General features: G+C 42.7%; 2 protein-coding genes across 4 annotated transcripts; one reads left to right on the top strand and one right to left on the bottom strand.

Moving 5' to 3' along the window:
- Nucleotides 1-651: 651 nt before the first annotated feature.
- Nucleotides 652-11,825, bottom strand: METTL6 (methyltransferase 6, tRNA N3-cytidine). Of its 3 annotated transcripts, none has more exons than XM_066628081.1 (6): nt 11,268-11,825; nt 7,582-7,964; nt 5,391-5,525; nt 3,734-3,880; nt 1,985-2,126; nt 652-1,342 (listed from the first exon to the last, which is right to left on the bottom strand). In XM_066628081.1, exons 2-6 carry the CDS (start codon nt 7,879-7,881, stop codon nt 1,179-1,181), a joined length of 888 nt encoding a protein of 295 aa, XP_066484178.1. In that variant the 5' UTR covers nt 7,882-7,964; nt 11,268-11,825; the 3' UTR covers nt 652-1,178. The 3 variants fall into 3 exon arrangements, with proteins under 3 accessions (XP_066484178.1, XP_066484176.1, XP_066484175.1); XM_066628079.1 differs by having other exon boundaries at nt 3,734-3,904; nt 11,233-11,824; XM_066628078.1 differs by having other exon boundaries at nt 3,734-3,904; nt 11,268-11,824.
- On the top strand, nt 11,477-25,162 carry EAF1 (ELL associated factor 1). The gene is made up of 6 exons (XM_066628082.1): nt 11,477-11,778; nt 13,750-13,844; nt 14,764-14,900; nt 15,564-15,733; nt 18,489-18,707; nt 20,886-25,162. The coding sequence occupies exons 1-6, from the start codon at nt 11,676-11,678 to the stop codon at nt 20,930-20,932; spliced, it is 771 nt and encodes a 256-aa protein (XP_066484179.1). The 5' UTR covers nt 11,477-11,675; the 3' UTR covers nt 20,933-25,162.
- Nucleotides 25,163-25,516: the final 354 nt, after the last annotated feature.

The following is a 25,516-nucleotide window of genomic DNA, read 5'->3' as shown; positions in this document are numbered from 1 at the left end:
CTAGAGCTGAGAGTTTGCACAAAAAACCCTTGCAAGGTGCTTGAGCAGCCTTCCCTGCAATTAAAGCAACAGACACCTGATATGGGAGCAGGAAAGGGGACCAGAGCATATGCGATAGCTGCCTGGAGGATTTAAAGGCAGTCTGTGCCTCGGATGCAAAGACGGATGACACAGGGCTGAGGGCTTTGCAGAAGGAGGCATCCCCAAGGAAGCTATCCCCAAAGAGAGGAGGAGGAAGCAGGTGTAGTATACCCTCTCCCCTTTCCCTACACCTGATACACAAAAGGGATAAAAGGAGTGACTGTCCAGTCGCTCCCTGGCTTTCAGGTGCTACATGGCAAGTGTAAGCTAAGGGCTGGCTCTACACTGGCTTTTGTCATACCACACAGGGCTGTAACAAAAGCCAGTGTAGAGAGAATGGGGAAAATGATCAGGACCACCTGCTGGCTCAGAGATTGAAATATGGAGCAAGGATGGTTCAAAGGACATTTGACTTCTCCCTGCAAAGTTCCAATGCATTCGACATCTATAGGCAATGCAAATTTCACAGGGAATTTTCCTAATTTCACAGGGAAAATGCTTGTCAAAAGACTTCATAAAGATAAAACAAGGGGGTGGGAGGGAATCCATTTTAAGTAACAAAACAGCTGTTTATTGTTCGTACATATCCAATTACAATTAAAATATGAAAATTGTTACAAGAAATTAAACATCTCTAGAATATTGAAGAGGGTAATTAAAAATGAGAACATATTTTTTGTACAAAGTTATGTACAAAAGGTAAGAAAACCTGAGCAGTGGCTAGATATGTGGGCTGTCCATGATGTATTCCATTCCTTTATTCTGAGGGTCATTTGTTTGCAACAAGGTTGAGAAGAAGTCAGACAGTAGCATTAGCAGACATAGGGCCCAATCCTATCCAATTTTCCAGTGCTGTGCCAGCTGTGCCAATGGGTCATGCATTGCATCTTGTGGTGGGGCAGCAGTCACAGAGGCCCCCTTAAGGTATGGGAATATTTGTTTCCTTACCTTGGGGCTGCACCAGTGCTGGAAAATTGGATAGGATTGGGCCCATAGACAGTTACCATTCTGGTATATCGCCACTGTGTCAGTACAAACAAAGGTGAATAAAAAGACTACAGTGGCACATTTCTGCATTGTCCTCAACAGTCCAGAGGCTATGAAGTAGAACTCGGGTCTCCCTCTTTGGGCTTTCGAAATTTACTTTGGAGAAACACCCTCGGCACGCAGAGGCCTTCTTTCTTGTTCACAGTCTCTCGCAGCACATAGTCATTGACCACCTGCTCAAATCCCACAGACAGGAACAGCTGAGCCAAGAAGTCTAAGAAGGAAAAAAGCCACCTTAATTCAAACTATTTATTCCTTAGCATTTGCATCACACTTGGAGGTGTTCAAAGCCCTTCATGTGGATTATCTTGCTGGAATCCCAGGGAGGGTCAAGTCAGTCCGCCACCCGAACCCACCTCCAGATTCTGTCAAGCACAAGACCATGTGCCTCACTTTCCCACCACAACCGCCCCAAACAGAATGTCCTCCCCTACCACCACAATAGCAGCACTGGAGGCAGGCCAGCTGACTTGTTTCTTCCTTTTTAGTCTTTTCTATGTCACTTTTTCTTAAAACTAGAGCAGCAAAGCCGAGCAGAAAAACACAACAGAAAAACTGAATGCAGGGTAGTGCTTCTGCCAGGTTACTTGTTCCACTCTGCTCTCCACTCTCATTCAAACCATAGAGCAGCTGAGGAGGTGAAGCCAAGGGGCTGAAACGCTCTTCTCTCAACTGACACCATAAATCAGGGGACTTGGTAACAGCAAGACAAATTAGGAAAACACAGCAAAGCCCCATGCATGGTTCAAATATGAAATGAAGTACTACTGAGTTTGTCAGTAGGATCCCTACACTTTGTAGAAACCCACAGGGCCATACAGTAGTTCAAGGAAGCAAAGAGAATCCACAAACTCACCATCTCGGAAAAAGTACGATCTTGTTCCATCTTGCCGAACGTAGAAATTTTCTCCAAGTTTATTCGCAGGCTTAAACCTCAGCATTGCATGATCATAAAGTCCATAGTCTCTGAACAGCACACATCTGCCTGGTTTTAACACCTATCAGATAAATAATTAATGCATAAATGATGTAGATATTATAAAAGAGAAATGCCACACTGTACAATAAAAGGAGAACACTGTGCCACCAAGGCTGCAATCCTATACACACTGGGAGCAAGTACCATTCAACCCAATGAGACTTGCTCCTTAGACATGCCTAGGATTGCACTGTAAGATTCACACCTTTTTACACAGATTAATAGTGCAATCCTATGCGTGTCTTTTCAGAAGTAATTTTCACGGAATTCAGTGAAACTTACTTCCAGGTAAGTATGTACAGGAAGAACTCTAGTTATTTTGCTTCTAAGATTACAAAATCTTTGTAAAACTTCTCTTTGGATGGCATTTTCAGAGACTTACTAAACTCAGATGTTTCTAAACATGATTTCTGATTATTCCCTATTCATACATTTGTACTGGGAAAAAGTCCAGCACTGTTTTCCAGAATTACAATTCACAGTCCAGAATGGGTTCCTTTAACTTGTTTGAAGATGAAAACAATAAAAAGGAAAGTGGTCATAATATTTTATCTGCAGGTTTACATTTATGGGGGCCACAGCAATGCTCCCATGAAATATTCCACATCCACCTCATTTTCAAAAACAAATAAATTGTCTTAAAGAGACAACATGTCATAACAAATGTACTAAACACATCAATAGGTTGGAATCTCTCACCACGATGAACACCATTCTCCATTTTAGCAGAGGAAGATAAACCACATTTTAGTCCAACTGTAGATGCAACCCACTAGGAACAGGTCTCGTATCAGCCCTCATGGAAATGAACTTGCTCTTACAAAGCTTCAATTAATTTCCAGGGGCGCCTGTGTATGAGATATTGCCAATGGTTTGTATAAAATAGCCACCGTGGCATGTGTGTTGTCCTGCAATCTAGAATTCCTATTGGTACACTAAATCTGAACTTGTATTTGTGCAAGCAATATTTTTCTATAAGCCAGATTTTTTTTCATTTCTACCTGACATATGTTATTTGCTCAAAGAGTTTTTCTCTGCAGATGTTCAGTGCTCTTAGTGAGTGCTGAACATGTTCCAGCATTTAAGAGTTCTGATGAGTTACTGAAGATGCAAGAGTATAAATTCAGGTGATCAAAGTGTTTGAATAAAGAATAAGAATTCTTATAATAAGAATCCAGGAATAAGAATCAGAATAAAGAACCTACAATTTACCTAGAAGAAGACAAAGTTAACTGTATACCAAGGGATCCCTCTCTCGTATAAAATGGGAAAGGTGATCCATATTTACTTAGGTGATGTCTCTTGGTGCTGCTTTATTCAACAGGAATGCTGTGCCATCACTGGGGAGAAAGGCAGGGAGGTGGAGAAAACAGATCTACCTTAAACTGCAGGATTTCTTATTAATGCTGCTTCATATAACCAACTTTCATGATTGCTCCTGCAATCTTCTAGCAACCATTACCATGGAATAGCTGTAATACCCCAGATTGCACATTTATGTATGTCCACATAATGAGCAAACCCAAGACTGGAACTGCTTCTCTAGGTTGTATAAAATGAGACCTGAGATTCCAGAAATACAACTTTGTGGCAAAACGAAAGCTTACATTCATGCTCATTACTTACTTTATAGATATTGTGCAAAACAAAGTGCATCTTCTCCGGATGAACAGCAGAAAGTACAAATATTAATGTCACAATATCCACAGATTCTGATGGAATATTTTCCAGAAGGTCATCTTTGGTAAGGTCACACTGGAATACTTTGCATCTCTGGGTATCGTATAAAGGATTTTGCTAGGAAGTGAACATATTTTTTTCTTACACAAGAAACTCTTGCAATGATATGCTTCGATTTCACTTTTAGAAGCAAAGAATTTGAAATGCATTTCAGAAAAGCATGAAAAAACATAGCTAAAGTACAGTGTATAATAGTTTCCACCTCTCTGATTATCCCATTCCAAACCTGCATTAAGGTCTACTGTTTCAGCCACCTGTAACACAGATGGGTCAAAAGCAACATGGCAGTAAATAAAGATTTTGGATCATTTAAATTATCTATTACCTTTTGAAGTATAAAAGTCAACACTGAGTTGGAGGCAATGGTCAGAGTTGCATAAATGAACTAGAATTATAGGCCATCATTCTAAGCACTGTTTACAAATATCTCAATGTGCAGTTACATGTGAGGTTGGGGCTCTCCCTGTAGGTTTTTGTTGCAGCAGATAAACCCAAGAAGACAAACTCTTTTTGAATGCAACAACAGCAAGGCACATCAGCACTCAGAGCCGCTGAAGAACCAATACCAAGGGATGCCCCTACATGGAAGTATATGCAGGTTATCTCACCCTCTTCGGATCATAGCCACAGAGGCTTCTAAATCAAACTTGTTTTTGAAATGTGAGTCTGGAAGTATAAATAATGCAATTGCTCCCTTACCCAGGGGAGACCTCCACAACCATCCCCCCCCCCAAGCAGGATGCAGCGGTAGCTATTTTGGCACTTCTGAATTGGTGGGGAGGGGAGAATAGGATTGGGATCTTAGTCTGCAGGCCTGGTTAATGTGAAACAGGGAAGAAGAGAGGTCCAGATTGTCCAGGGGCTTGTTTCAATCATCTGAGATTTCATCACGGAACACATATCCAATGCAACACTGAAATGAATTTAGACAATCTGCTGGAACCCCCCCCCCCCAGAAGTGATATCATGGCCAGAAGTGACATCATCCATTTTGGCGTCAAACCTAAGCCACAATTAGCCTAAGGTGCCATTACATGTTATTTTGCATAGCTCGGAATTCAAACATTCCAGTTTAGAAGTCAAAGTAGAATGCAGGCTTGGATCCTTCTCCAACCACACAACCCTCTCCCCTTTCCAGCGCTCTCTTCCAGCGCTCTATCTTCCCATTATTCGGGGCAAAGCACCATGCCTCTCTTCCACTGGGAACCCATCCTGCCTAGCAGCTCTGTACCTTGTATTTTCAGCTCTGTATTTTCAATGGCAGATGAGCTAGTGCTACGTGACCCACCTGAAGTTGGCTCACAACCCACAGTTTGAGAAACACTGAATTAAGGGACTGCAGTATTAGGTTAAGCAAACATGTGTACAAGTGAGGGGAATGGAGTACTAGATCCTAAACAAATTAATGAGAATCTCCAAGTCTCAGTGTAATTTCTCCCCCTACTCTTATCTGTTTTTCACCCTTTGCAAAAAAAAAAAAAAAATCAATCGACAAGCATAATTTCTTGTGCCACACAAAAAAAGAGACAAATATATCACCAACCTTCACATATTCTACTGCTCGGGGAGAGAAATCGCAAGCATAAGCAAATATATTCAAATCCTCTTCCAAAAGTGGAAACAAACAGTTCCCAACGCCACAGCCAGCTTCAAGGATTGTCAGTTTCTGATCTTCAAACTGTATGATACAGAAAGGATCAGATGTGTTACATCCTTTCAAAGCCAAACAAATCCCCAGTCATTTCATAGCAGCAGCATGGAGCAGTGTCTTCAGAATCAAGGTCCAAACATTAACACACGTATCTCAAAGTTAAGTTTCATCGTCCTAGGCAGCATTCATTTAAAAACAGGGAAAAGAGAAAGAAGCATCCGCTGCTATTATGATTTAATGCTAAATAATGCATTATTTGGCTGTCAATACACAACAGATGCCAGCTTCCAGGCAAATTGATGGCGGGGAAGAAACTGCCAGACATGCCAAAAATGTTCTTTGAAAATAAAATACTGGGCAATAATTAAGAGTCAGAACTATATGTCTTTTTTGTTTTTGTTCAAAAATAGCTGGTACATGAATGTTACTTTCTTTTAAAGGCAGGCAATCTTTTAGGCCCCTTAGTTAAAGATTATGGACACACGGCTATCAGTGGAGTAAACCTATTTGCACTATTCATAAACAAGGAAGAGATGATGGGGAAACTATCCAGCAAGTCCCTTTATACATGCTCAAAAGGAATGATTTACCGAGCACAGTAAGATTTGCATAGGGCCAAATCCTATCCAATTTTGTAGTGCCAGTGAAGCGGTGCCAATGGGGCATGCACTGCATCCTGTGGTGGGGAGGCAGTCACAGAGGCCTCCTCAAGGTATGGGGAACATACCCATTTGTTACCTAACCTCATTTGTTTGTTACCTAACCTTAGGGCTGTACTGCAGTTGCACCAGTGCTGGAAAGCTGGATAGGATTGGGCCCTTAATAGTTTATCAGTGGTTTGTGAACTATCCCCTTCCCCTGGGGGCTGGGAATAAGAATAGGCCCTCAGTTTGGCTGTACTTGTTGTAAGAGGTGACTAAACAGCCACTGGGTAGATGGGACTCGTTAGCCTGGGATGACAGCTCAACTGAGAGAAGGAAAACTCTGATCCCAAAACTCTACTGCCTTGTGGTTACATCCAGTTATGGAAAAGGCTTCAGGAGTCAACCTCGAGGCAAAATCCAGAGCCAGAGTCCCTGAGGCAGTTCATGGCTAAACACAGTCACGTTCTGGCAACTCCTGCGACACCGCTGGAACCAACCGTATTGGCTTCTGCCTTTCCATTGGACCATTACAGCAACGTGGAGAGGGGGGATTTGCTGCATGGGTAACAGTCTAGCCTCCATACCTACTTTACCCAGGCTTCGCGCACTGGAGAGGACACTCTGTTCCAGAACACTATTCAGAGCGCGATACCATAGTCTTCCGAGACTGAAGGATGCCATCAAGAAGGGTTTGTGAATTCAGATATAACCTGAAACCATAATTAGAACTAACTGTGATTTGCAAACTCCATACAAACCATGGTTTTCAAATCAAGTTTGTTGGTCCCAAATGAACCATGATTTATGGACAGTCTTGGGTTCGAAAACAATGGTTTCACATTATGCCTGAAACCAGCAATGGTATCTTCTTCAGAAGGTACAAAAAATAGATGAGGGATGGCAACAAGCCCGTGGCATAGTAACAGTGATGCGGGGTGGGGTATGGTCCACCCTGGATACCACCAGCCATAAAAGGATGCTAAGGGGTGCCAGTGTCGCTTTCTTCCCAGCCATGCCAGCCTCACACAGGCTGCAGCCAACGTCACACACATTAGTTGTGGCTATCTGGATTGTTGTCTCTTTCTGTGACAGCCCTCACAGCAGCATCACATGATTTTTACAATGTGCAACTTCCACTGAAATTCCTTTGTGGGAGAAGGACCTTGGTATATCATGAACCAGGCTGGCAATTTCAAAGATATTCTAAGAACTGCCACATCAAGTTTTACTATGGCAAATGCAGAACAAGCATCACCAAAGAAGTCCAATGCATCTACCTAGGCTGAAGCCCACCACAGTCAAGTTTACTTTTAATGAAAATCTTATGAATCATAAAATTTAACTAAACCATGTGTGGCTTTCCCATTATGGCTCTCAGAAACATTTCTATGGTTGCTCTCCATCATCATAGGCTGCTACAGCATACGAAACATGCTCACTTCACGGCAGGATTTTAATTCTTCAAACTCCCTTGTTGTCCAGTGCCTGTCCTTGAAAAAGTTGGTGCTGTTCCTTTTGTAAAACAGATCCCAGTTCTTTTGTGCATCTTTTTCTAGCTTCAGTTGTTTGAAGTCTGATACCAAGACTGGATCTTGCGCCAATTTTTGGACTTCTTCTGGGCTAAGCGTTCGTGCCTTGTGCCCTCTCCTTTGAAAAGTCACGCTGTCCTCACAAACAGGGAAGATGACATCATGCTGAGCAACAGATGAGTCATCTTGCGGAGGCCGGGATTCATCCATATTAATGAAGGAGGCTAAGGCAGATTCAGAGGTGCATTACTCCTTCCACAGCATAACTGTCCACCTCGCATGTCAGGCAAGAACTAGATCCAGGAAGACAATAAGAAGAAAGTTGGCATTCTGCATCTCTTGCTGAGTTTGCTTTACAGAATAACTGGGAATTGCTGGATTATTACTTTACGTAATAATGGTCACTAGCTGTACCTCTTTTATTCCATGGCTTTGATCTCACCTCTTACAGTATTTTTCTCTTTCCACATGTGTATATATATCCTCAGTTGACAGGTATAACACTTAATGCATCGTAAAACTGGAAAGATAAGTGCCCCCTACCCAATGGACTGCAGACCTTTTGAGCTGATCAACTTTTGAGTGAATGGCTTACAGACAACTGCAAATGCATCTCTCTGAATATTTGGAAGCCTCTCCTAGATGTATGCGTATAGCATGTGCAATATGCAATCGTATAGATTGTTTAAATATCCCTATATCCCCCCCCCCCCCAAATTCTGTTTGCAGTTGTATGGTTTGATTGTATTCATATTGTGTTAATGTATTTTTTCACTCACAAAAACTGAAAAAAATCAATTAAAAAAACACTTCATGCATTGTATATACCTGTCAACTGAGGGCTAATGCTTCATGTATTTAATCAATTTCTGCCCAGCCCACTGGTGTACAGAATATTCCTGTTGCATATATGCAACGTTGGGCAGAAATGGTTTAATGAAGTGAATGCTAGCCCATGAAAGATTACACTGAAATATATATATTTGCCTTTAAGATGTAACTAGATTCTTTGTAGTGTTGGGATATGTCACAAATGATATACAGTAGGGAACTATCTCCACAAGGTATTAATTCAGTTTTTTAAAATGCACTCAAATCTTTAGACAAAAAAAGGAGATTTTGAGAATACCACCAACATACAAGGAGAAACAACTATGGGCCAAATTCTATCCAACTTTCCAGCACTGATGCAGCCACAATGCAGCCCGGAGGTAAGGAAACAAATATTCCCTTACCTTGAGGAGGCCTCTTTGACTGCCTGCCCACCAAAGGATGCAGCACATGCCCCATTGGCACCACTGCACCAGCCCTGGAAAATTGGATAGGATTGGGCCCTCAGTCAGTAACTAGTGCAACACTTCCAGGGTAAATCTGTACACAGCGTTTGAAGTTTAATCCATGCTACTGACAAAGTGACGAGTCTCAACATTTTCCACCATCATCTGCTGTCAAGTTCCCTCATATGGCTCCCAACCTCCTCCCACAAGAAAAATGCAAAGCCTAGATGATAGAGGGTGGGGAAGAGAGCAAGTGTCTACTACTGCATTGCCAAATACACGGTGTGGCCAAGTACATTTTATAGCTTTCCTTGAATTCTCATTATATTTGTACATTAAAGATTAAGGCATCAGGCACACACTATTTCTATCTAGATGTGTCATATACACCACATGTGGAAACACAGGTGATAAAATAATGGTTTCTTGGGTCCAAGGACGACAGGATGTTCACAAACCTGGCAGCCAATCAAAGCCACCGAATCACTATCACTGGTTGCTTAATACAACATTTTAGGAGTTTGACTACATGGAGAATTTCTGCATCTCCATTAGGACCAGTGGCTAGCAATGCCCACCTACCCCCCTTTCAGGTAGCAGTTTGAGAAGGATACTCAAACTGTGGGTCAGGACCCACTAGGTGGGTCACAGGCCAATTTCAGGTAGGTTCCTACTATTCATTTCAGTATTTTATTTTTAATATATTAGACTTGATACTACCATGGTATGTGACTGCATTTGGGGAAATATTACACATCTATACTTTTAGCATATACTACTACTATGTATATGCTTTTAACAATTATACCGTAGTAAATGGGATTTACTCCTGGGTAAGTCTGGGTAGGATTGCAGCCTAGTGATATGTGCAGAACTTGGGCTCAGTAGACTGCTGTAAATTGGCCTGAGGGGATCATAGCCTGTACCCTTTCATGAGCCAATAGTCAGTCTGAGTTTGTCTGAGGAGGACCAAAGGGAAAACTGCTGCAGGAGCAAAGGCTGCAGTACCAGTAGAGGGAAGGTAGAGGCTGCTGTGTGCAGAGGAACTGAGGCCTATAAAAGGGGCTGCACAAGCAAAGAGCCAGAGGACCACCAGGGAAGCTTGGGAGAGAAGGAGCTGCAAGGAGCAAGCTGGGAGAGACCAAGCTAGAGAAGGAGCTGCAAGGAGTGAGCTGGGAGAGACCAAGCCAGAGAAGGAGCCTAGGACAAAGCTGCAGGAAGGAGCCCCTGGGAGCCTCTGAGAACTGGGGAACAACCATCCAGCCTTTGCCTCAAGTCCTGCTGCCTAGTGCCTGCCTGCCTGCGATTCACTCAATTGGGGAAATTTGGACAAGGTTGTTTTTATTTGGTTCAGGTTCCATTCCTTCAAATAAAAGCCTTAAACTCAGGTTGGTGTTAGTGGTCTCTTTCAATCCTGCATAACACTAGGATTTTCCTGCTTGATGATGTCACTTCTAGCGGGCCCTGGCAGATTATCAATCTAAAAAGTGCATGCTGAAAGTTTGAGAACCACTGTACTAGTGGGTCACAACTGGATTGTTGGTGGGTCACCAAAGGGTGATGGAAAGATCAGATAACCAATTGCCTCAAGCCCTGATTCAAAAATCAGATACTGTAGCTGCTAATTACCCAGTAAAGAGCTCAGCTCCTGCAGTTTGCAAGCATGAGTACATCTAGGGAGATAAATAATAACCAGACAAAAAGACATACATACATACTATTTCTAGATCTCCTTTTTTAAAAGTCTGGTAAAACTAGATAGATTCCAATAGAGTGACATTTTAAAAAGTGGGTCCAGGAGCTACAGAGTTTGGAATCCACTGCTGTATAGGATTTCTGCCCAAGTTCTTTAGCTCCAAGCAGAGCACCTTTTTTTGGCATGCCAAAGTTCCCAAATTCTAGCTCTGCCACCTCCACTTGGGCTGGGAAAGTCACTGCCTGAGATCACAAAGAGCTCCTGGCAATCAGAAGCCCCAAGTACCACACACACACTACAATCCTATCCACACTTTCCTGGGAGTAAGCCCTATTGACTCTAATGAGACTTACTTCTAAGCAGAAGGCAAAGGCTCAGGCTTAAAGACTGCAATCCTATCCACACTTTCCTGGGAGTAAACCCCATTGACTCTAATGAGACTTCTGAGTAGAAGGCAAAGGCTCAGGCTCAAAGGCTGCAATCCTATCCACACTTTCCTGGAAGTAAGCCCTATTGACTCTAATGAGACTTACTTCTGAGTAGACATGCATAGGATTGAGCTCTGGCTGCAGTCCTCTCCACACTTACCTGGAAGTAAGCCTCATTGTTTATCAGGGACTTACTTCTGAGTAGACATGCATAGGCTGGGGCTCTCAGCCTACAATCCTATTCACCATTTCCTGGGAGTAAGCCCCATTGACTTTCATGGGGCTTGCTTCTGAGTAGACGTGCCTAGGATGGGCTGCCAGGCAGCAGCAGCCTCTGCTCCCCCACGCACTCCGCTGACACGCGTTGGTGAGCCTCTCCAGGCACTCTGCACATGTTCCGGGGAAGCCTCGTCCAGGCCGCTCGCAGGCACAGGCGCCTCCTTCCTTCCTCCCTCAGCCCTCCCGGGCACTGTGGGGTTTGCCGTCCTCGGCGGCCTGGCCTGGCCTCCCTCCCTCGCCCGGCACGGAGCGCTTTCCCGGTTGCACGCCGGGCCAAGCCCGGAAGGGAAGGCGCGGCGAGCGGCGGCGGTGGGCGGAGGGGCCATGAACGGCTCGGCGAACCCGCTGCTGGACAAGGAGGAGCACCCGCTGCAGCTGGGCGAGAGCTTCGAGCGGCACCCCAAGGCCTCCTTCCACACCATCCGCTGTGAGTGGCCCGGGCGGCCGCGCCCCCGCCCTGGCTGGCCGCCTGGCTCGGGCTCAGGGCAGGCCTCCCTGGGCGCCCCCTGGGAGCGCAGCCCGCCAGCCTCCTCTTTGGTTGCCAACTTCCCTCCTCTTCCCAGTCCTGATGCTCCTGTGCCTTTAACACCACCCAGCAGGGCTGGAGGCAGAAGAGCAGGCCCAGAAAAACTGGGTCGTGGTCACTCCTCCTTGTTGGGGCCAGGCATGGCACTCCACATAAAGGTTGCCAATGGGTGGAGGGGAAACAGTCCTGGCCTGCTCCTCTGCCTTTGAGGTCTGAATTCTGTGCCGTGGTTCCCAAACTGCGGGTCAGGACCTGATTGTGGGTGGGTCCCCAGAGGGTGATGGAGAGATCAGATAACTAATCGCCTCAAGCCCTGAGGCTAGTCAAAAATCAGATACTGCAGCTGCTGATTACCCTGTAAACAGCTCAGCTCCTGCAGTTTGCAAGTCCGAGTACATATAGGGCAGCCATTTTCAACCACTGTGCCGTGGCACACTGGTGTGCCATGAGTGGTCCACAGGTGTGCCACAGGGCTTTGGGGGAAGGTCCTTTTTCTAATAGGACCAATGGGAGATGTGTACACCCACTGGCAGCATGGTGTGCCTTGTCAGTTGTCAAAAACCTGGTGGTGTGCCTTGACCATTTTAGTGCCTTGTCAGTGTGCCCTGAGATGAAAAAGATTGAAAATCACTGATATAGGGAGATAAAAGTTGGAGGGTTATTAATTTTTTTTTCTAGATCTCCTTTTTAAAAAGTTTGGTAAACCTAGGTGGGTCCCAATAGAGTGTTGTTTAAAAAAAGTGGGTCCTGGTGCTAAAAAGTTTGGGAACCACTGCTGTACAGCAATCCACAGTTTTGGGTTTCTCATAGCATGAACCTGCTAATTGTTGCAGATCAAACTGAAGCATAAAGAGACCATGACGGGCTGATTTAGAAGTTGGCAACCCTGCCTGCACAATATCGCTGGACAGGTTCTGATGGGGCATGTTGCATCCCTGAAATAAAAGCCTATGTTCTTCCCCTTTGTCTCATTTAAAGTACAGTAGGGTTTCCAGACAGAGGCTGTGTGTGTTTTAACAGCTGCAGAATGAGCAGTCAGAGTTGTCACCTTTATCTGCTCCTGGGCCTTTAACAATAGCTTTCAGGTATTAGCAGATTCTGGGCAAAGCCCTATGTACTGATTTCTGCAGATCAAGCTGCTGTTGAAGGCACAAGAGCAGGCCAGGCTTTCTCTTTGTGGTAAGTTGGCAACCATACATGCACCTTAAAGGCACAGAGCCTGAGAGAAGGAGGAAAGAAGCTTTCAGCCCAGCTCTTTCATTGCCAGAATCATCCTAGTAGCAGATCCTTTACTAACTGTTCCTGTTCCCAAGAAACTGAAAGAAAAGACAACTGGGATAACCATATGCTGCACATTTTCCAATGTGAAACATGGACCAACTTGGCTTGGACCAATTGCTGTTTGTTTAAGGGAAGTAGGTATGATTGAAACCTGTATATATGTGTTTGTTTTAGTGGCCTGTTCCTGTGATGTCAGTTGCTGTTAAAGACACAGGAGCAGGGCCAGCCAAAAAGGTCCTGATTTTTAATTTTCTAATAACAGGCATACATATATAGCTGCTTGGTAAGGTGCTTTTGAAACTAGAGGGGTTTCAAGAAATGTGTTGCAGAGTGAGGTACAGCTGTTTGAAGGAAGGGTGGGAATGTTAGAAGTATCTTTAGGCACATGCAAAAAGGGCTCTGTGGATAGTGGCTACCAAAAAGTACTTTTAAGCAGAAGGAAAAAAACTGTGGCTGTTTGAGCTCAGACTAGCTTCAGGGTTCCAATTTTTACATCCGTGGCCATAAATAGGAAAAAGGCAGCCAGTTATCCCACATAGATCCCCTTTTAGAACCCCAGATATGTTTAATATCAATTATTATCCCCTGTAGATGATTTTAAACCAGCGTCTATAGACACATCTTGTGAGGGGGAGCTTCAAGTCGGCAAAGGAGATGAAGTCACAATTACATTACCACATATTCCAGTAAGTTTATCGTGTGTCACAATGCATCTAAATTTTTTCATCTAAATTTTGCTTCTGATTATTTTTCCTCTGATCTCTTAATCTGTGGCAGAAGAGGAGGAACGCCCTGTGCTAAAAGGCACTCAGCACCACTTGTAGTTAGAACCGATCTAAAGAGCTGATACCATCTTTACTTGTTCTGTGTTTTATTCAGTATGGACAACAATAGGACATGCCTATGCTATTCTGTGGTATTATGACTACTGGAAAGTTCTGTTTTTCTTTCTGGCAGCCCCTTCCTGCATAGTTTTACAATTGTAAGCCACTTCCTTCCAAGCTATACTTCCTTCTATACTTCTATACCCTAAGCATCTCCAGCATGCTTTGAAATCCAAGTTTGTAAATATGTGTTTGTAAGTATCTCTCCCCTTCACTGTCGCAGAAGGCACTTTTAATGTAAAAGGGCTCAGGAAACAGAAAATGGTATTGAATAAGATTAGTATATCACTTGTGAGTGTATTTCTATCAGTGTATATTTATAAGTACTTTTCTATTCAATTCTCACTAGAACTGTCAAGAAATGGTGTGGAATTTTACAATTAAACAACGGCAAGGCAATTATGACCTGTTTATTTGAATAGTCTGCAGGATCACAGAAGCCCTCTGCCTGAATAATATTAAGGAGAGAGCATCTGTATGAAGACCTTCCTGTGCCTGTCTTCCTGTATGAAGACAAAACTGTTGCAATGTAGTTCAGTGGCCAATTTGCAAACAGACCTGTAATTGTTAACAGGAAACCTCTGAAAGCACTAAAGTGCTAGCTTGGAGATGAAAGGTTTGATATGCATTTCATAAATGTTTTAATAAGGTTTTTTTTCTTGGCATGAGCGTATGTGTTTGTTCAGACTTAATTGTAATATGTGCCTTTCTCCAATGCCAGGGCTCTACTCCTCCAATGACTGTGTTCAAAGGAAATAAAAGGCCATACCAGAAGGACTGCGTACTTATAATCAATCACGATACTGGAGAATATGTTCTTGAGAAGCTTAGCAGCAGCATTCAGGTCAAGAAGACAAGGTAAAACTGACTAGCATGAGCACATAGGGCCAATTCAGATATGGAAAAGCTATACACAGTACAGCCCTTCCTGGATCAGACCACTTCAGTTTGCATGTGGCAGATGTTTAAACCCTTGCCTGGGTCAACGGAGAATGCCACATCCCTGATCATGAGATGGTGGCATGCCAGGGAGAAGACTAAGCTAGAATCCTTCTTCCTGGCATACTAGCTTTCACAGAGTAAGGAGTTTCTTGTTTGGTGTAAATGGAGAGATGTTGTGCCATGTGCTCTTTCTGCTATTTGTTTTTAAAGCACAATGCTGGCCATGTCTGGCCCCTAAATTTTAGGGGGGATATTTGAACAAGTGCTTAACCTTTGTTGAAATTAATGGGTTGTAAAGTGCTTAAATTTGCATAGTACAGACTCCTCATTTTTGGTGGTCCTCTGGTGTACCATTTGCTGTGGGACTGTTCAGAAGGAAAAGCCTTTTTGACCCAATACTAATCTCATTTCAAATTCTGTTCTCAAAACAAATTCTGCAGAAGTGTATGTATATGACCAGTTTGCACAGTTCTGATTATGGGTTTCAAAGAAATGTTGAAATGAGTGGAAGGGACCAAGGAAACAACTTCGGTTCAGGATGAGTTGAAGGCATTATTGTTTGTGTTCCATTTGTTTTAGAGCTGAAGGAAGCAGTAAAATCCAAGCCCGTATAGAACAGCAGGCTGCCCGAGCCTCCCAACCTTCTTCCACCCAGTTCAGAGCGCCTACAAAACCAGCAGCTGGTCCCAAAACCTCCCCATTGAAAGATAATCCTTCACCGGAGCCTCAACTGGATGATATAAAGAGAGGTATGGAAGATGCTTTCCATCTACTGTTTCATAACTTTATGGCAGCGCTACTCAAACTTTTGCCTTTAAAGCCCTTTATATTCCTAAATGGAGTCTCAGGGAGCCCTGTTGGTACATGCTTGGAGTCTCAGGGAGCCCCAAAGCGCTGGTGCATGCGCAGAGTGTCACAGCACTAAGCAGATGGCAACCACTTATGGTGTGCTCATGAAGCCCCTGACTGGGTCTCAGGAAGCCCCAGGGCTCCTAGGAGTGCACTTTAAGAAATGCTGCTTTATGGTATAAATATTTAGCTGAGACTGTTGAAAGGATGAGCATTTCTTGCATGAATCCTGTTTTTTTCCCCTTTGTTATTGTCTGGGTCTTGTTTTGGAAAGAATTATGCGATTGTACTGGTTCTTGGAGAGATAGCCATATAAGTCTGTGGTATCATAAAGACTAATAAATTTGTTGCAGGCCCTTTGTTGCAATGGTTTTGATTTCTCACAATTTGTAATGTGACAGTCTTCACATTAGGAGTTGCCTTATTCAGCTTAGCATGGCTCTTCCCACAAGAAGCCAAAGTTGTATTTCATATTTTACAACCTGAAGTCCCAGTAAGGAAGATGGGTCTACTAGTAGTTGAGTGATTTCTTCTCTGTTTCTGTACACCAGTGTTTCTCAAACTGTGGGTCGGGACCCACTAGGTGGGTTTCGAATCAGTTTCAGGTGGGTCCCCATTCATTCAATATTTTATTTTTAATATGTTAGACTTGATGCAGCCATGATATGTGACTGCACTGGAGAAATGTTACAGATCTGTACTTTAAACAGGTTACTCTGTATATGCTTTTAACAATGATAGTCAATGGGACTTATTCCTGGGTAAATGTGGGTCAGATTGCAGCCTAGGATTGTTAACAATTTTCCTGCCTGATGATGTCACTTCCTATCATGACATCACTTCTGGTGGGTCCTGACAGATTCTCATTCTAAAAAAGTGGATCCAGTGCTAAAAGTTTGAGAACCACTGCTTATGCAATAATTCAGTCCTGTGATAATTCTGAATATCCCTGTTTGCTATTTTTTTTAAAGCACCATGCTTTTATATGCCTTTCTGATGCTGAGAAAAAATTTATCTGTCAGTTGGTCAAATAATTCTATGTAATTTTGATTTTTTTTTTTTTTGCACATTAGGTATTGTAGTGAGTTCAAAAATAGTGAATTTTAAAGTGAAGTTTAAATGCATTTGTGCTTTTATGTCACAACTTAAATCATGGTTGGCTGTCAAATGTCTTGTAGCACACCAAAACATGTTATGGGAAACTGTCAATATGTAGTTGAGTGATTACACTGAGTGTAGTTGAGCTGAGTGCCATACATTGTGTGTATGGCATGAAGTAGTACCTTCAAAAAAGGAATTCTGTAAAAAAGAGCATTGTACTACCATCTTAATCAATTGTTGCCTATATTGTAGGAATTTTAAAATAAATGTTAGATGTGCAATGTAAGTTAGCATAAACTTACATTGTAAGTTTTTTTGTTCCAGATTTCTATGTTTGCCTTTTCAAACTGTTATTTGTATTGCCCTGTTTTTCCTTCTGGCTGCAAATATTATCAGTACAAAACTGATGGCCATGTTTTGGTAATCTTTGATAACCTGGGTGTATGCCCCATTATGACAGTTGGGCTTACTTCTAAGTAAACATGCATAGGATTGTGCTATAAGGCTCATGAGCATTTTAGGGCAATTGGTGTTTTGAAAACCCTTCTTAGTAAGCCTAAGCAGAATAAAATATAGTTGCTTTTATTTGAACTGCCGACACTGGAGGGAAAAACATTAAATCCTGTTTTAGACTTTATTACATCAAACTTAAGATGTCCTGACATGAATATTTGGTATGTGTCAACCGCAGATCCTTATATTGCAGTATTTCATAGCCACAGAAAGAAGTAAGCAGATATACAGACAACAGAATTATCAAGGAGTCATCTTGACATAGAGCAGGGGTGTCAAACTCGTTTCATACTGAGGGCCGAATGGCATTCATGATGCTTGCAGAGGGCCAGAAGTGATGTCACTAGGCAGGAAGTGATGTCATTAAACAACTCATAACCAAAAATCAGCACTTTTTCTCACTTAGGAATTCATGAACTTCATATGACAGAAAACACACAAATCTTTATCATATTTCAAGATATGGAAGAGCCTAATTTTAATGTGGACTGCCCTTTTAGTAGTAACACCTCAGCACTGCTCAGCAGCTGAGAGCCTGAGGGCCGGATAAAAAGCTTCTGCGGGCCGCATCCGGCCCCCGGGCCTTATGTTTGACACCCCTGACATAGAGTCTGAAAGAGGCCTTCCCTGGTCTATTTCCTTTCACTGAAGGGAAAACTACTATGAATAATACATTCCTAGTGGATCACAGACCACAGTGATAATAATAATAATAATAACTTTATTTTTACCCCGCCTTTCTCCCCGAAGAGACTCATGGCAGCTTACAACAGATTAAACCAAATTTGATCAAACCAAATTATAATCAAGTTCCATTTAGATTTGCCAAAATTTGTTTTCGATTTTCAAGACTACTCATGTAGTCTTCTGGCTATTAATATAACATCTTCTCTGCTGTGCTTTTTGTTTTTGTTTTAATAATAATATTTTATTCTTTGTTTTAAGCTTTAAGCTTTTGTTTGAGCAGGGAAGGGGTCTGTTTATGCATCACCTGGAAGTCTGTTACCTAACTGACCTTTTGCAAATATCCTTTTGCTCTAGAGCTAAGAGCAGAGGTTGAAATTATTGAGCAGATGAGCAGCAGCAGCGGCAGCAGCTCTTCGGATTCGGAGAGCTCCTCTGGGAGCGATGATGAAACTTCGAGCAGTGAGGGCGATGAGGCTGCACACCCTTCTCCTTCTCAGCAGTACAACAACAGGAATGCAGTTGCCAATGGCACCAGCAGGCCACAAGGAAGCAATCAGCTGATGAACACACTCAGTAAGTCAGGGGTTCAGACAGTCCAGGGACACACACACCAGTGCATGTAAATTAGGCCAGTGCTTTTTTTTTCTTTTTTTTTTAATGAGAAGCTGTTTTGGGAGAGGAAAATTTAGAGCAGAGAAGCAGGCTGGCAAAAGTGCTGATCTCTTTCCCTACCCACCATTTACCCGTACATTCTAAATCTCCCCTTTCCTGAACCACCTTTCATTGTGAAAAATGGTTCCAGGCTTAGTTTACGGACAGTGTATGATGCGTATTTAGCGTAATTAATATAGATAGTTCAGTGACAGCGCAGTCCTATTCATGTCTACTTAGAAGCCTCATTGAGTTTAATGGGACTTACTCCTAGGTAAGTGTGTAGACCAGTTCTAACAGACCAGTCCTATTGAGCTCTACCTCTGCTTTAAGGCTGTTGCAAACAGCACTCTGGCAACGCCCGAAACTGTGCTTCCGGAATGCAGACAGACAGACCACGTGAGAGGCAGTAGGGAAAGGAAGGCCTGCTGACTCAGGTGTGTTGGCAGGGAGGGTGGAATGGGGTGGCAAAAGCGCTTGGGACATGACAGAAGTGAGAGAGGTGGCATCTGTTGTGGGTGACTTGCACCGGATACTGTCCCCTCCAGTAGCTAAAGAGCTGCTGCAGGCCCAAGGAGACCAATTTGTAAGAAGGAGGTTTATGGAGGCATAAGGGAAAATAATTTAATCAAGCCTCTCAATCTGCACGCCCAATACCATTGCATGCAGCACAAACTGTTGCATGTGATGGTGGGGGAAACAATAGGATTGGGCTGTGAGTCATTTGTCACCCATACATCTGCATATATAAATGTTTTTCTTCAATGAATGAAGAAGGGAAAAAAACACATCACTCCACTTTATCACAAGAAAAATGCTTTCATTTATGTTGCAAAGAGGCTTATTTCAAAAGTCCCCTGATAGCCCATGGAGTTTACTAAGCTTCATAATAAACTGGGAAGGGAGGATGACAACAGCATCAATGCACTTACCATCTCTATCCCAGTACCTAAGCCCTGCTTTCTTGTTTAAATGCGAGGAACTGCTTCTTGATCACAGACAATTAATTAACCTAGATTTCACAGCCCCTTTTTGCAGACATCAGTGAACTGCATTGTGGGACATGGTTTTGCAATTTAGCACTGCCCTTCCAGATCTAGTACAAGCACAGAGTAAATTCAGTTCAAGTTTTTTTCCAGCAGCAGTTGAAAATGGTACCAACAGAGAGCACAGCTGGAGCTATTATTTCCATCATCCAAATGTTGGACCAAGCCTGCAGTGAGGCAACTGAGAGCCCAATCCTATGCATAACTACACAGAAGTAAGTCCCATTATAGTCAGTGGGGGTTACTCCTTGGTACATGTGGCTAGGATTGCAGCTTGCAGTCTTCTGTTGTTAAAGAAAGTCAGATCCAAATTGTAAATGAAGCCATTGGGCATATAGACTGCCAAATGGTAGCTCAGAGACCAATAGTTAAGCCAATAAGTATTGACAAGAGGTCAGAAGAACTACTAAGGGCCCAATCCTGTCCAACTTTCCAGCACTGGTGCAGTGGCAATGCAGCCCCAAGGGAAGGGAACAAATGTCCCCATACCTTAAGGAGGCCTCTGTGACTGCTGCCCCACCACAAGATGCAGTGCATGCCCCATTGGCACAGCAGCACTGACACTGGAAAATTGGATAGGATTGGGTCCTAAAGCAGCTATAGCTGGGGTTTATCCAAAGAAAGTGAATTCTGATGAACCACCATTGTGACTCTTGGAACTTGGGTTAGTCACAACTAACCTGTCTCATTTATTTCAGTGGAGCTTTGCAAGGATTCACTTTTTCATATATAATCCAAGAAACATGGAGTGGCTTTGCATTCAGAAGGCCCCAAGTTCAATCTCCAGCATTTTTAAGTAGGGCTAAGGAAGTCCTCTGTCTGACACCCTGGAAAGCCACTGCCAGTCAGCATAGCCAACACAGGGATAGAGGGACCTATTGCCTACCTTTGGCATAAGGCAGCTTGGTATAGAAATAAATACAATTACAATGGAGGCATAGTGTGTTCCATGCTTCCCCATCCATTTGTTTCAGTATGTTTAACCTGGAAGAGAGCAGTTCTTTAACACAAAATGGCATCAGAAAAATAATTTAACTTCCTTTTATTAAAACAGGAAATGACTTGCTGTTGAGTGAATCTGGAAGTGACAGCGATGATTAGAACAAGATTCGGTACTGGTGTCCTGTTGCAGTTGCAAATTTATGAAGCAGTAAGAATGGTGTTGATATGAAAGCAGGTTTGGGCTGTACCTGAACAAGCACAGCTCTATCCACCTGTGTGACCGTTGCAGGGGAGAACCAAGAATGTCTCAGAAGCAGTAGCTTATAATCTGTTTATTTTCTGTATAAACTGTGTATGTTGTGTATATTCTTTTAAAGTTTTAAATAGATGTGAATATGCTAATACAGTTCTCTGTGTTCTTGAGTGATGATGCTCTGTAAAGCATAAAGGATGATAACCTCCTTTATATCTAATATGATACTTTTATCTAATATGATCTATTATGATACTTGCTTTTAGAAAGAAGTCCAGTAGCCAGGCACATAAGGAAGAAATTGTCTGTGGAGAAGATGTTAGCCAGCCAGGTGTACCATTTTAAAAATAAAATAGGAACTGGGGTGCATTGTACTAAGATGCAACAACTGCATTTAGGCTGATTTAGTTTGGCATTGTGTCACAATTGACATAGGTATGTGTGAGTGGGCAGGAAAGCCAAACTTACCATAGGCTAGCAATTCTTGTGGATTTTTTGGTAAGATTGATTTAAAGTCATGAACAGTGAGACCAGTAACGTGACACAACAAATGATGGTAGGAGGGTCGGCTTGGTGAACAGTGCTCCAACATGCACTTTTCACATGCTAAAAAAGCCCTCCCATCTGCCCTGAGCCTCTTACCACAGTTTGTTGTGTCACGTCTGGCCTCCCAAACCGGAAGTAACTGGTGATAACATTCTGATGATGACTTCTGATGGTACTTCCAATAGGTGGATCATATGAAGTGGTACAATGGAAGACAAACGTGAAACAATGATCTAAAATGATTAGATGGCCTGTTGGTCTAGTGGCATGAGTCTCACTTTGGATGACTGAGGTCATAAGGTCATTTCCCAAGCAAGCCCACACTTTGAGGAAAGGAGGGGGTGCACTTTTGGGAAGAGAACAGCTCAGTAGAAGTGAATCTACTGTACATGAAGAAGGTCCCGGGTTCCCACTCTGGCATCTCCAGGTAAGATAGAAGAAAAATTCCTGTGTGACACTCTGGGGAGCCACTGCCAGTGTTGACGGTACCAATTAGCTGGATTAAGGGTCTGACAAAACAGGGGTGTCCAAGCCCCAGCCTGGGAGCCAAATCTGGCCTTCAGAAGGATTTTATCTGATCCCCGAGGTTCTCCAGCCAGGGCTAAAAATAACTAAAAAGATGCACCTCCAAGTGCCTAATGTAATGGAAATTATTCCATTACATTACATTCAGCACCTCTAGTGGCTGAATGAGATATATACCAATGCCGAGAGTCCTGGAATATAAATATAATGTTCAAACTGAGCAGAAACAGACAAGAAAAGTTTGATTTGCGTCGTAGGTTTCTTGATGCTTTTTCAAAATCCATTCCCCCCTTTTCTTGTGCAAATCAACTTTGCCCTCTGCTCCCTTCAACCCCCTTATTGTATTCAATCAAACTCTCAGCACATCAGTTCTCCATGCATCCTCCATGTATTTATTATTTATTTGTTTTCTGGCCCTTGACACTGTGTCAGATAAAGGATGCGGCCCTTGTGCAAAAAAGTTTGGACACCCCTAGACTAAGTGTAGGCAGTTTCCTATGTTCCTAAAATCAATCAAAAGTTTATTTAGTTAAGGCAGCGGTGCAAAAATCCTGGCGCTCGGCATTCACTAATACCTAGAAATTTGGGCCTGACAATGGGCACTTGTGCTGTAGCAGAGATCTCGAAGCAGGTTACCTCAACCTTGAAAATGTTCAAGGTTATACAGATTGAGCATTCCTAATCCAAAATGCTCCAAAATCCAAAACTTTTTGAGCACCAACATGATGCCACTAGCGGAAAATTCCACACTGACCTCGTGACAGGTTACTGTCAAAATGCAGGTGCACAACAGTTTATTCAGCAGCCACAAGGCAAAAAAGATCCTCTCAGCCCCCTTCAGCTGTGATGTCTTTTCCCATCCTAAGATAACTCATTATGTATATGAAAATATTCCAAAATAAAAAAAAAAATCCAAAACACTTCTGGCCCCAAGCATTTCAGATAAGGGATACTCAACCTTTATACAAAGAGGAAGAGGAAGGGCAACATCTCTTCTTGCTCAGTTTAAAACATCAAGATTTCCTTATTGCAGGAGTAGTCTAGTTTCTTGGCTTTTTTTTTTTTAAATTTCACAGGCAGGCATGTGTGTGATCTAAGGAGGAAAGAGATGGAGAACTTTGCAGAGCATTATCAAAATCTCAAGTATTTTTTCCTAGATGAAATTGATGTAAGTAGATGTATCTGTGTACAGTTTTGTGTGTATGCGCACACTTTTTTTAGAATTATTAATTTTTAAAATAATCGTTTGTGAGAGAAATACCTAAATGAAGAGAGCTTGTTGCCCCAATATGCAGCACAGGAGCATTACCCAAGAGCAGCCTGCCCTGTAATTTCTGCGGGCTGCACAGGTGGAATCAAAGCCCCACGCATCTGAACAATGTTGCTGCACACCGCCCACAACTCCATGGCCTCAGAGCTCAGAAATGATGTGATGACATCATTGCTGAGCACTCTGGTTGACAGCAGCCATGCCACAGAGGCTCCATTGGGTGCCATGTGATCGGAAAAGAAAATAGATGGAATGTTGCCCAAGAGCCCTTTCTGACAAGGGAGAAATGGACTGGCCCATACATATATGCGTACTTATGGATTATAGGAGTCACCCTGTATACCTAGCAAGTGGGTAGGAAAGATTCGAAAAGGCGAGTATGCAGCTTTGTCCTGCTTGTCGCGTACTGAAAGCTGCTATAGTCATTGTTGCAAACGTTGGTGCCCCTTCCACATTGTCTGGGGATAGGATTGGATTGTAACTAATTTAATGAATGCTTTACAGTCTCGCAAATATGATGTAAATTGCAGGAAGGCTGCTGCTTAATTGTACTATTTTATAAAATGATAACATGAATTGCATTATGTAGCAGGGAGGTACGTATACCAAGCACCGATCACCTGCTTGACTTTTAAAAATCCACATAATGAGAGAAACCACAAAATCATCTACAGGTGGGGCCTTGGTATTTGTGGAGGATTCATTCTCGGACCCCTAAAGATACTGAAAATTGTGAATAAACAAATCCTCAATTTTGGCCCCTTTTGCCCTCTGAAGGGAACCAGAGCTATGCTCTGATCCCCTCCCGAGGGCTTTCTGAAGCCCCCAGAAGCAGCGCACATTTTCCTGTTGCCTCCGCGGCCTTCAGACTGGCTCCTAGAACCAAAAAAAACGTGACTTCCAGTTTCTCAAGAGAAAACCAGAAGTGATGTTTTAATACCTTTTAAGGCATTCTGAGGCCTGGGGAAACCTCGGATGTAAAATCAGCAGATAATCGGGTTCCACCTGTAAACAATTTTGGGATATTATGCTCCAGTTCTGAAGCCTAATTAGACACACAGAGAGGGATGTGTGAGTTCTGTGCTTCTGCACAAATGCAGAATTACATATTGGATGTGGAATTTAGCATCTGGAAGAATTTCACCCTAGCCCTAGTTTCTAGCCACAAATATAGATTGAAAAGTATGATGTGACTGCTTAGTGAAATCTCAGAAGACAGAAGGGGTGCTGAGTAACATTTCCAGTGGGGTGAGAGATGAGACTTTTGTGACTTTCATAGGAACTTCATAGGAACTTGTCCCTCTTTGTAGTTAGCAAAAGAAGAATAGATTAGGCAATATGTAATTTTTTCTTAATCTACATAACTTGTCTAGGTTTAGTCATGGAATTCGGTTTACCTTGCATACACAGTAACGTGTACTGTTAATCCCCAAATTTGGAGAGCAAAATGCTTCCAAAATGTTTACCACTCCACACCTTGTGCACAGGAGGTACTGTACTCAGTATCTCCCATAAATGGAATATATCGTATCACAAGTTGCACATCACCCAATTGAGTTAAAATGGCAGGACTGTTGAGACAATCCAGAGCCATTTCAAATGTTGGAAGAACTAAAGTTCAAGCAGGAGTGACACAGAACCCTGATGTATACTATTTTTGGTGCAATTGTGCCTCAAATTTATCTGCATCATTACAGTCTAGAGACATATGTATGTTTACATTTATGTAATATATACCCTGTAAAATTTTGTAGGTTTTCTTTTTAAAGTTTTTATTTAAATAAAAAAGAACTTCAGCTGCATAAATTGTCCTTCTTTCTTACAAAGTTTGGCCTCCCCTTTCAAATTTTTCCTCTACCTAATATATTTCTTCTTATTAGAACTTGGATCACCCAGAGAAATTGACTGGTGCCAGGTTTAGAACAGACAAAAAAAAATAACTATTTTACACAGCACTATAGTTAACTTATGGACTCTACAGTCTGAAGGTGGTGTGGTGATGGCCACTTGCTCAGTTTGGTTTTAAAAGGAAATTGGATAAATCAATTGATTGATAAATCAATCAAGCACAACGCCGTGATAACTAATGGCCCAATTCTGTGGGCCATCAATGCCCCTGGAACGAGCATTCTGGTGGCAGAAGTCTCCG

This window comes from Tiliqua scincoides, chromosome 5, assembly GCF_035046505.1.
Source record: "Tiliqua scincoides isolate rTilSci1 chromosome 5, rTilSci1.hap2, whole genome shotgun sequence".
Classification (NCBI taxonomy): domain Eukaryota; kingdom Metazoa; phylum Chordata; class Lepidosauria; order Squamata; family Scincidae; genus Tiliqua; species Tiliqua scincoides.
The sequence above is the reverse complement of the archived record's forward strand: the minus strand, read 5'-3'. Positions and strand labels throughout refer to the sequence as shown.